General features: G+C 37.4%; 1 protein-coding gene across 1 annotated transcript in view; it reads right to left on the reverse strand.

Moving 5' to 3' along the window:
- Positions 1-325: 325 nt before the first annotated feature.
- The window catches only part of LOC124605292 (mucin-17), a 148,566-nt gene continuing 135,982 nt past the window's right edge, over positions 326-12,909 (reverse strand). The window contains exons 16-17 of the mRNA XM_047136873.1: positions 9,595-9,766; positions 326-7,623 (exon numbers count right to left, since the gene is read on the reverse strand). Coding sequence (XP_046992829.1) covers positions 4,419-7,623; positions 9,595-9,766 — 3,377 coding nt within the window. The 3' untranslated portion in view covers positions 326-4,418. The remainder of the gene's footprint in view (positions 7,624-9,594; positions 9,767-12,909) is intronic.

A 12,909-nucleotide genomic window follows, 5' to 3' on the forward strand; every position in this document is an offset into this window, starting at 1 on the left:
GTATAGTTTTCAAAGTTTCAGATTCATTTTTGGGGTTGATAAGTAAGTATATTCCAGTGCTAATTTAACTGTGCCACCTCTATTGCATTTTGAGACTCGAGGGAAAAATTAAGATAATTGCAGAAGTAAGAATATTCAAACCACAGTGAGTTCTTTTTTTCTTGCCCTTGTCTCAGTAACATGAACTACATCAGATTTTGCACAATAATTCTGGTACACACTTGCAGAACATGTATGATGTGTGCACGCACATGTGTGACTGACCGCGCCCCCCCCCCCCCCCCAGACACACACACGGGGGAGGGGGGGGGGAGAGGGAGAGGGAGCTATTCTACATGCAGTATTACCCTACAAAGCTTTGGAAACCTATGCAGATTCATTTTTTTTTTTTTTTTTTTTGACTATACTTTCTTTATAGACACTGAATTAAGAATCGCATCTTCTTTGTTTGCAGATATGTTCATCATAGAAATAGATGCAAGAACAAGGGAAAGGTTATATTTAGTGTCTCAGCTCCCACAAAACAGCCAATTTTGGTGTCAATTGTTATTCTATTGTATTGCTCTTGCACATTTGATGAATATTGTAACTTACGAAAATCCATTGGAAACAGTGGAAGTCTCAGTACATTATTTGAATACAGTAGTTTTGGAGCACATACAACTCCCAAAGCACTTGCATCTGATGCAGCTGTTATGCCAATAAGATTATGTACTTCACATGAACACCCTCCTCCCCTGCCCTGGCAATTCCATATAACAAAATTTCTTCCAAAATCTTAGTAGTGACATTACCCATGAGTCTATAATAAAGAGTGTCTTTTGAAAGATATCAAAAACACAGTGAAATTAATGAAGCTGAACTCTTAATTGAATATTTCATTAAAATATTTCTTCTAAAAAAAGGAACAATTTGCAGTAGCTTAAAACTGCTACAGGAAGAAATGTAGATTTCCATTGATGGTAAATAGTTATTCTACGCTCCAGGTCAATAGCACCAGTACAAATTGGCCAGTGTTTAGTACACCAAATCTGCCACTGCATATAAGATTTAACCACACTCCATTATGTCTAAATCTGAATTTTTATATCAGATCTAAATACAGCCAATTGCTGACAACTACACTATCATACAACACTCATTATGCAAAAGAGCTACTATGTAGGTACACATCTCCAAATTAACACCACACACAACATTCATACATATCAAATAGCTGATATGCTTGACAGTTAAAGAGCACCACACAACTAAATGAAATGAAATACTGTTTTCTGAAACAAAGAAGATGGAGTAAAGTGATTGTTCAATTCAGATTAAAAATGCAAAAAGTCTTTCTCAGGAACTGAAGCCACTTTTACTTTAAATAATAATGAAAATGCAACTTATGGTCTGTCATGACACAAAACCTACATTCAAGGGAAGTAATAGATTTAAAAAATAGGTTCATATTTCAAAAAAGGGAAGAAAATTAGATATTGGACATGAATATAAAAGTACCCTATTTTAGCACCAAGGCCACACATCTGAGTCATCACCAAAAACACCTCACCACTAAGAGCTTCAACCAATATTCTCACCCATGTGCTGCCTCATTCTAAAGACTTCTCCCTTCATTTTTCATATTAACAATGCTTTGTTTTTCTTCTCCATCCCTCTTACCCCTGTATAATGTGGTTCTATGTCATCTCGATTAAAGAAGAATAGTATAGATATAAAACTGATAAAACCATATCACAACATATAAACAACTGTAGAATCAATAAATGAATAGTGAATTACACAAATGCCACCTAAAGATTATTTTCTTCACAGCAACAATTTTTTTCCATCCCTAAACCTTTGGGTTGAAATAAAAACACTAAAAATATACACCCTGCATGATTGTGACATGATTAAAACCACTATATAGCTGTATTTCTAAAGATAATAATAAATGGTCAAAAATATTGTTTCACTTACATGTGATAAAAAAAATTACATTTCAAGTATGGTTGAAAAACAATGCATTCTTGAACAGTAATAATCAAGATGTTCAGAAGTTTTCTTCAGATGAACAGTCCAATTGAAAATGCAATAAAAAAGTGCGATTACTTTCTCTTCATAACTTTAATTTACTATTAGCAACATAAAAATGGCACCATCTGTGTTGATCGAGTGTACCAGATGCAAATGTAGGTGATATGGAACAGAATAACAGTGTAAGAGGAAAACTGTAGAGTGATTCAATGAGTGGTCCATAAATATGCAACATGTGAAGGAATTTGGTTAGTGGAAGTGTGACTGCATGTCTTATACTTTAGTCTAGTTGTCATACACAGAACTCTCTTAAGAAGAGTTTCAAGTATCTGCAAACAACAACAGTTCTTCAAGGTGATCGACTTGTAAAAAAGAGATGTGCAAGCAATACTGTGTAATTAAAATTGATGACTCTGAAGGAATTTCTCAACAAATTGTGAACTGAGGTGCTGTCTAACATGGATGAATTCACTGAAGCTTGAATTGGCACTCACTTTATGTTAGCATTGGTAATTGACAGGAAATTATCAGAAGAATAGTACCAGCCTCTTTCTTTCTCTCACAGGTAATTAGTTTAAATTAATTCTGAATGTGATCTTGTAGCTGCTAACTAATTGTTGTTTTGTTCTTAAGTTCTGTCAGCATATGATGCAAAAAAACTCAGAGCAGTAATACCAATAATCGTCAATGAATCCACTTTAATTCTGAGATTGTCTATGCTATCCTGGATACAAACTGTATCTCAAATACACATGTTTTACAGACAATGTGATGTAAAAATAGTTGGATGAGCACAGAAAGTTCTGTAGCTATTCACATGCAGATACAAGCATATAAAGAGAACCATAATTATACTCTTACTTAAAGTAAACTGATGAAATGTAATAAAACCTCACTTAATGGTCCCTTGCTGTTGTGCAACACTGTTTATGGGCACCTCAGATAAGTAATCTACCTAAAACAACAGTTATTCAAACTTTCAAATGTGATGTACAGTTGCACATAACTAGGCTTTTACTGCAAGATCTCCTCCAATAATGTGTAAGCCTACAGGAGCAATTGCTTCCCCCAATTAAATAACTACAACTGTAGTTCAAGTTTTATGTGGAATAAAAACATTTTAAAGTGTTGAAACAATGGAGATCCTTCCATCAGCATTTTAGTACCAACAATAATTCCCAAGCAAAGCTGACACACTACATTATAGAAATTAGCTTATTTTACAAAGGGGAGAAAAGGTTAACATAACAATAACAGCTGTTTCCATCTGATAGGAAAGTGGAATGATTTGTTCATACTGTATAACCTGTAATTCATAAAAAAGGTAAAACTATACTTCTCCCTGCCTTAAGTATCACATTTACTGGACAAGGACATATATTTCCCTACTGCAATACTTAATACCAACTTTAGAGTTGCACTAACAGCTCTATGACTTAGCCAGATTTCAACTTTTGAAAAGAAGCTTGCCATTTCAAGACTGCAAGGCAAAAAGGTAAATTACATAAATGGTTTCTTTTAAGCTCTCTTAATCATTAAAAGAACTGCAGTACTGTTCTCCTCTTATGTTTCTTCCAATGTTCAATGTGACTGTACTGGATAAATACGAACTGAAGCATTGCTCTAGATACCATTATACAAATTACATTAACAGTAAACAATTTACACAATAAAAAAATATTATCACAGTTGTCATGTAAACATTTAAACAAACCTGTTACCAGTATCTTGGTAACAATCAACAAGTTGAAAACTCTGCTATAAAAAGTATATGTTATGCATTAACAAAACTTTAAAATCGTCTGACACATTGCACCACTATGTTTTCATAGTTCCAATAATTCTTGTAACACATAAAAGTGATCTGGAAAATTAACATTGTTTCTTAAATTGTTCATCAAAATAAGAAACATATTTTGGATACCATAATATGGTAATGAATGTAACAGGAATGCTTTGATTTTGTTTCTCCAGATTAAAGTTTTTCAGTCCTAGGCTAAAAAATACATTAATCAGTTCACCACGGTACAGAGCCATTTTCTTAAATACAACACAGCAGCAAAATCGGTGGCACATGTCCTACAATGCTCATTACTTTGTCTCTCAGCATTGTTAGTCTAACTTCAATTTCTCGACTATTCTGTGCACGTAGATGCTATGAGTTCTAGTTCTTCATTACAATAAGCACCATTACAGAACTTCAAAAATGGAAACAAAATGTTCTGTGAGAAATGCCAGAAAAGATATAAAAGTTACATAAGACACTTATCTCATTTGATGGCCATGCGAGTCATATTCTCACTGAATTAGGCATTCAGCAGTACACCTTGCTTATGAAGCCTCATACTTCATTGTAACAAGAATCAGAGCGTTAATTCTGGAACAAAAACACATATCCTTCACTTTTTAAAGGAAACAGTTCTTCCTGAATCAGAAATGGCTTTTGAACTTGCACTGGGTGAGGATGGTTTAACTTTAATTGAAGCATTTGAGGGTACTCTTGAGCTCGTTACAGACCCAGTGTTCTTTTCTGATACAGTTTCAAATTTTTGTTGCAAAGATGCAACATGGGAAAGCTTGCTGGCAGCCTGGCGAGCACCAGTGGGCATTGTTCGATTACCAGAAGATTCCGATGCTGACCTTGCAACAGTAGGCCCCTTCCCTGCTGTCCTGATACCACTTTCCTTGCCAGTGTTTGACACATTCCGTTTATCTGCTGCACTGCTAACAGATCTTGGTACTGTTGGCTTTGGAGCTGTCTGGGGTTGTTTCCCTGAAACACTTGTCTTCCCTAATGTCATTTGTGGTTGTTTTGCTAGCCCTGTTGCACTAGAAGCTTTAGAAGCACTGATAGATGGTGCACTTTTGTTATTATTTGTTGCTGAGCGTCCAGCAGTCCTTTGACTTATTTGTGTTTGTGATTTATCGACATTTGTTGGCACCACATCAGGAGACCTAGCACCTGACCTACTACCTTTTCCACTTACAACATCAGGAGATTTCTCTGCAGATCCATTCTCAACAACAGAACAACTAGAAACTACATCAGGACTATTATTTACATTACCAGTTTTAACACTGCTAACAGACATTTTATTTTTACTTGAAGTAGAGCTAGTAGGAGAAGTTACTACATTTCCTTTTGTTATAATTGCAGAAGTGGGTTTCTGAGTTCCATTTGCAGAAGCAGCTACTGGACCTGACACTCTGGTCAGGGCAGCTGCACCTGTTGCAGGCTTTGGTGCTATTTTTTCATTCTTTATGCCTATTTGTGCTTTTGTTACAGATTCTGATGATTTTTTTGCATCTGTTACTGTTGAAGGTGATGAAACACTTTCAGATTTTAATGCTGAAGCTACACCTTTATTTTCTGAATTGATGTTGGCTTTTGTATCAAGTTCAGCACTTCCTGCATTTTGTGGTGTTGAACGGAAAGCTGCAGCCAACGGGCCAGAAGAACGCTGGAGAGAAGAGCTAAACGGTTTGTACGATGACACATCGAAACTTTTAGAAAAACTTTCTGTTGTGGATGCTGATGAGTGACTGGGAGTAGTCTTAAAAGTGCTAAAATCGCCAGGCTTACTGCTTAAAGTGTTTGGTTTTGTAGTGCCCATTGATCCAGAATTGACAGCTAATGGACTCAGGTAGCCACTACTGGAACTGGATGAACTGTTTGAAGCCTTTGTGCTTGGAGGACCCACTCCACTCTGTGAAGTGTTACTATACGTGCTGGCAGAAGATCTGTATATGCTGCTGGCATATGGTGCATTTACGTAAGTGCCCAAAGAACTGTTAGAAGAAGCTACTGCACTTAATTTTTCAGGAAAAGGTTGTGGTGATCCTGAACCAGCCACTGAAGAGTCTGTGGCTGTAACTGTAGAAGAAGCATCATCGTCTTCCGTTTTGTGTGTGTCACCTTCTTTCTTTCCCCTGGCAACAGTAGAACTACTATATATAGATTCCATATTCCTTGCCTGAATTTCATTTACTATCTCTGAAAGTAGGCCAACTGATTCAGCACTCCCAGCAGAAACACTGTTTTCCAGTGGTTTTGGTGAATGGTATTCACTAAATGAGGGTGCAGCATACTCAGATTTCTCAGCTGTTTTTGTGTTTCCATTTGTTGTCTTTGCAGTTGTTGAAAAGCCTCTTTCAGTATTCTTCCTACTTTTTTCAGGAGGACTTTCTTCAATCACAGCATATATGTTGTCAGCACTCACAGGACTTGTTTCTTCATCAATGTTAGCTAATGGGGCAGAACCTTCCTGTATGAGATTTAAGCAGTCATCATAAGCATATTCACCACTGTTTACTGCAGGTGGGTTCTGATAGCCTGGTAGTCCTATGATTCCTGTATGTAATTCATCAGCTTTGGTTGTCGGAGGTGGAGGTGGCCGAGGTGGAGGTGATGTAGGACGACTTCCAGCTGGAATGCTTGTAGGTCTCTTTGTGGCAGAAGACTGTCTCATTGATCCAAATGTAGGAATGGCCGGTCTCTGCACAACCGATCCTGTGCTCCTCATGCTCTGAGCTCGCATGACAACATTCTTATTGGGCTCTTCATTTGATACTGATGCAGCAGCTCTTACTGGCAATGCATTCTGTGGAACTTCTATTTCTTGCAGTGGTATTGGCTCAGAAATCTGCAAGTTTCTAAGTGTATCACGATCAATTTGAAGTTTAGCGGCTTTAACAGCATGATGGTGTGTTCTAGGAAGTGAGTTTGTGCCATCCCCTAGTTTATTTTTCAGTTTCTTTTCATTATTATGGCCTGTTCCATGAGCACTAGACTGTGATCTATTTACTGGATTTTGGCGCATCATAAAAGATGCAATACGAGTAAGTGTGGGATAGCTTGAACCATTTTCTTTAGATTTTCTGTCTTCTAATGACGAAGAGAAAGCAGACATATTAACAGCAGATGTGTTAGGTATAGACACAGGCCTGGGAGGTTTATTTGAACTGGTATTGGTGTCTGAAGTTATATTTGCAGGAGGAACTTGAGGTGCTGGCCTTGTAGGTACTGACGGTGCTGCTCGAGCAGCAACAAGCTCCTTAGCAGTGCAAGTAGTTGCATCAAGAATTGGGTTGCTAATAACTGGTCTAGACACAGGTGCACTCGTTACTGATGTGGACAGAGGTGCTGATGCAGGAATAAAGTTATTCTGTGCAGCTGTGGTACATGTATTACTTGACCTTGCAGGAAAATTAGTTGGCTTTGGAGGGAGTATGGCGACAGAGGGGACTACTGGAGGAGAAACTGGAGAGGCCAGTGTCCTCACAGGTGGTGAATGAATCTGCGAAGATCCTTCTGACGAAGAGGGTAGTGGTGTAATTGTGAAGCCTTTAAAGTGTCCAAGTAAATTATTCTGAAGATTCCCTGAACTGTTTGTATTTGTTGATGCTGCTGAACCAGTAAGTGATCCAGAACTGCTGTCATGTGCTGGAAGAAGAGAAGCACGAGCACTATCAGAAGCACTTCGGTGGTCAGCAGGAAGCGGAGCAGAAATTTCCAATCCATTGCTTTTATCAGGGTGATACGCCAAGGAATTTCCACGGCTTATTCTCCGCAGTTGACCGTTTTTCTTCTCCAAAGGTTTCATCCTATAGAGAGAATCATTATCATTATATTTCAAGCAATTTACAGCACACAAATTTAAAAGACTGTAAGCAAAGTACACACACTGTAAAGAATTCCATAAAGTGGAGTTAATGTCACAGTCTATCATTTCTGCATGATAAATAAGCAACTTTAGTAGCTGATAAACAACCACCACACACACACACACACACACACACACACACACACACACACACACACACACCATATGCATGTTAAAAGCAACTTCAAAAGCAAAGCAGGAAGCCAGATGAAAAAAAGAAAAGAAAGATAAATTTACTGAACCACCTAAAGGATAAAACTGCTCAAATATGTTTTGTTTATGAGTCTGCAAATAATAATAATAATAACAACAACAACTATAATCATCTTAATTATCAAAATGACTACAATGTAACACTTTTACAAGTGTGAAAAGTATGTAAACATTACACACATTATAATAACTAAGGGTAATAATGCATGGTAAAATGTAGTTTATGAACTATTTATGCGTTTTAAAAAATTTCATATTACTCGGAACCAGAAATTTGTCTAATGTACTGCAGTCTGTCCCAGTCCAGATGTATATAAGAAGATACATTGTGTTATGATTGCAGGTACATATAAGAAAAGGTAACATTCATTGCAAATCACACCCATGCTTTAAAAATTAAAGAATTAAATTCATAAATCTAAAAGAGCTTACAGAGCAACAGACCAACACAATGTTAAGTTTGAGACAACGATAAATTATAAAAAGCTTTTCCATTATTTAGCTATTAGAAACAACTAGTAACTGAAAATGAGCCAATTGCAACGATGCTATAAAACATTTAAGAAATTTACAGATGAAAGCTCTGCAGGGCAATATGAAATAAAATTAGCACTTGAGGGTAGTATAAGTATTTTTTTCATGAATAACATATTTAAATAAGTGTTACAGTATGCAATGGCGTTTCTCTGATTTCAACATAATGTTTTGAGTAATGACTGTGACAAAACAGTCTTGTGTCTACAGAAATCGATGGTGGCTTTCCATTCAACAACTCTGTTATGATTATGCCAAGAAAAACTGGGAGATAAAACATATATGTGCCACCCCTCTGGCAAACGGAGTCAGCTTAAAAGCATGGGATATTTACATCATACTTGAAAAACTTCATGAAGTAATCTCATTATATGGAAAAAAGCATCTACATTATATCTGCACTACATTATTTTGAGAGGCTGTTGCTTCAAATCTTGATGCAAGTGCTGAAACGCTTGGCTTGCTAACAACAGATTTGAAGGCCACATCATTAATCCTTAGCATTGGTGGTGTTTCTGGTGTAGAAGCACCAGATGAGTCTGACTGTTGCAACAATCGTTTTTCTGAAGTTGCAGTTTTTATGGACAAACCTCTAGAATTTTTTCGAAGAATATTTTTGGTGGAATTCCTAATATGATTGCCTACAGATGCAATATTACTCTCAGTGCTTATGCTCTTGGGATGTAGAGTACTTTGAGTGGTTGTAGGTAGATGCACTTCAACATTGACTGTGTTTACACCACCATGTTTTGTCTCTTCACATAGTCCTGCAACATTATTAGGCACTGTACCTGGTATCTTTGACTCATTAACAGTTTGGAAACCTTTTTCAGCATTAAGAATATGGATAACATTACTGTTTGTTGTGGATATTAAACCAGTTTTAGTAATTTCTTTCTTACTTCCAGAAAGGCAACTGTTAACACCTGCACCAGCAACAGAAAAAGAATGTATTTCAGCAGCTGAAGCAGTTTTCTGGAAGTTGTTTTGGCTATTTTCATGCACTACATCACATTTAAAGTAAGTATGCATTCTGTCTCTTAAACTACTGAAGTATTCATGCATAGCTCTGCACAGACCATTCCCACATTCCACTCTACAACAAGAATTACAAATCTGACGCAGTCTCTGGTGCAATGAAGTTATGAAGTGAGGCATTACGTACGATGGAGGGCCTCTTCCATTCATCGTAATGGTCGAAGATGGGATGCTGCTGTTTTTCTTCCACCAGTACTTCACATTTCGCCGTGTGTAATGAATGAAAACAGCGATTATGGCAACTAATGGAACAATTCCTAAGAATATCACGTACATTGCTGTGATTACATCTTTTCTTCCTGAAAGAGAAAAAACATTCATTAGCAATTTTATATACTAATATGAAAGAAAAAATGAAAAATGAAATACAATAATTAGGGAAAGCCCAAATGCAACAAGCTACGAAAGACAGTGGTAATAAATACAGTTAATCAAGCAGATGAATAGAAAGGATCTTTAACCGCCAGAAATGCTACAGTAGTTTAACCGGCAGGGGGGGCAAAAACAGATGACCTGGAGAAATTAAATTACATTACTGCAAATGACGACATGTTCGGAGGCATCCAGGCATTCATTTTCATAAAATTCCTAAAAGTTACAATGATATTTTTCACAAATAAGCTGTGGAAAAGTTCATACAACATGAGAGTTGTAAGAATGAAAAGTAAAAATGGGCAAGACAAAAATGTATGAAGGAACATAACAATCATATGGTCTTAGAAAAATTAGATACTGTGTGCAAGATGATGACACGCAATTACAAGGAAATAAAAGATAGTGATGTTATACCTATAACAAATATCAATAAATGAGGAAAAATCAAGAAAAAAAGTTCACATTAGTAAGAATGTAAAGCGTGTTTATTGCCTTTGTTGTGTTATAGAAACCCTAAAAGTAAAAATGGAATGAAAGAGAATCTCAAAACATGAACAAAATTCTAAAGAAAATAGATACCAATGCACAGATGAAAAAGCACTTCATCCCAGAAGTAAGAAACAACTAGAAAAACTATTGGCAAGAATGGCCTGAGTCTTCAACATGACTGCTGCAGCAAGTCAAAGTATTGATCTCAGTATATAACAACATGATAACGCAGTCACACATCTGGAAACATTTTTGCTGAAGATAACAACAGCCACAGAAGCCTACGCTTACGTAATTGTCAGGTCAATTAGAGAAGATGCTGGGTCAAGCTAAAATGAAACAGAGGCAAAAGTTATGAAAAGTGATAGAAAGTAGGATAACAACATCCCATCAAAGCTGGACCTCTTCAATGTTGATGTTTAGCAAATTGATTTTATAGCAGGAGACGTGTAATCATTGACCTACTTGGAAAGCATGATTTCAAAAAAAGAGAAGAGGGGGAAGATTAATCTTTAATACACTACTGATGATGGGGTCATCATAACTTGAGAACATCACAACTGGACAAGGATAAGAAAGGAAATTAAATGTGTCATCTTCAGATCATCCATCCTCGCTTTCATCGTAAGAGAGACACGCGAAACGCAGATAGTCCTGCTCTTTCAGTATGTGAACTAAGTGTCTTATTAACCACTGTGCCACTTGTTTCAATACTGACTATAAAATATGGAAAAATCAAAAAAACATAGAAGATTGATAATGGTGAAGAAAGTTATCCTTAATAAAACAGATCTATTGATATCAAATATTAAACAACTGAAACTCTGGCATGGAATAACAATAATATAAACTAGGATAGGTTGCCACTCACCACCTGGAGGACACAGCGAGCTGCAAACAGGCAAATTTAAAAGTAGACTATTGGATATTATTAAGCTATCACAAAAGGTTGCTCATCTGATGTAGGAAAAAGAGGGAAAAAACCACACACACACACACACACACACACACACACACACACACACACACACACACACCTCATAAGCACATGGTTATTGTTGCATTCAGATGCAGAGACCCAACTTCAATCATTTCCTCTGCAGACTTCCCACATTTACTGCCCTTTATCACCTAGCACCCTGCTCATCACTTTCAGTTTGCCTCCATTAACAATATCATCCCCAGTGCTTACTGCCTTGCCACCACTGAACAGTGCCTTTCTCAAACCCGACTGTCTCTAAACCTACTACCTACTTCCTGGTCACCAAGACAATCTACATCATCACCTGTAATTACTTCTTTGAGGGCATCACCTGTAAACAGATCTGCAGTACAGCCATGGGCACCTACATGGCACCATACTATGCCAACCTATTTATGGACCATCTAAAAGAATCCTTCCACTCAGAATCCCAAACCCCCTTACCTGGTTCAGATTCACTGATGACATCTTCACGACCTGCAACAAGGGTAACAACATCCTACCCACATTCCTCCGGAACCACAACACCTTCTCCTCCCCCCTCCCCCACCCCACCCCCACTTTACCTGGTCCTTCTCAGCCCAACAGACTACCTTCCTTGATGTCGACCACCACCTAACAGACAGCTCTAACAGTACCTCCGTCAACATCGAAACTACCGACCACCAATACTCCATTTCAACAGTGCTACCCATCCAAAACCAAGCAGTCCCTTCCACACATTCTAGTCACCCATGGTCATCGCATCTGCAGTGAGGAGCAGTACCTCTCTGCCAGGGTTTCAACCACCTTTTGTCATGCCCTAAAATGAGAAATCCACATGGTATTCTGACACCCACATCCATCTGTCCCTATTCCCAGGCCCAGATCTAGGAGGGGCAAACTGGGATATCTACCCTTGCAGCAACTTTAGGGGGCGCCAAATTCATATTCTTGAAGAAAAAAAACCCTCGTTTCACAAAGTGCCTAACATCCAGCGCACGTTGGTCTATCAATTATTCAAATGATTTTGAAAAACATCCTTGTTATTTTTGAACATTTTACATTGATTTCTGAATGAACCATAAGTTGAGTTTTGAATGCGTGCACAGTGTACGTGATATATCTGCCAGTGGAATCCCCATCACATCTAGAAATAAAAAACTCTGGCAGACAAAGGACACCAGTCTTGGATACTATTCATATTAACAGCTGAGCTGAGCTGAATAAACTCGAATGTGTTAATGCCAATCGCTCTTTGTTTATGCAGTTGATTGGGTATGCGGATGATCAGCGTTAATTGTATTAGCAAAATCCATATATTCAGACAACCACAGTAGAAATAAATGACTAACAGGAATAACAGTTAACCAGAGAATAAGTTTTGACAATAGCAGGAATAGCTGATGACAAAATTGGTTTTTAGAACGAGGAAGGAGAAGAGATGGGGACAGCACAGAAATTATGTGGAAGAATATGCCGCTCCCAAATTTATATAAAAATTTCATACTACTACTTTTTGATCTCGTGTTTGAGAAACTGGAGCGTATGAATGAAATGTGGAATTATTTCCTAAGTAAAACTTCTTGCTTGTAGTAGGCCTAATAGACATTTGAT

Source organism: Schistocerca americana, chromosome 3, assembly GCF_021461395.2.
Source record: "Schistocerca americana isolate TAMUIC-IGC-003095 chromosome 3, iqSchAmer2.1, whole genome shotgun sequence".
NCBI classification, from domain to species: Eukaryota; Metazoa; Arthropoda; class Insecta; order Orthoptera; family Acrididae; genus Schistocerca; species Schistocerca americana.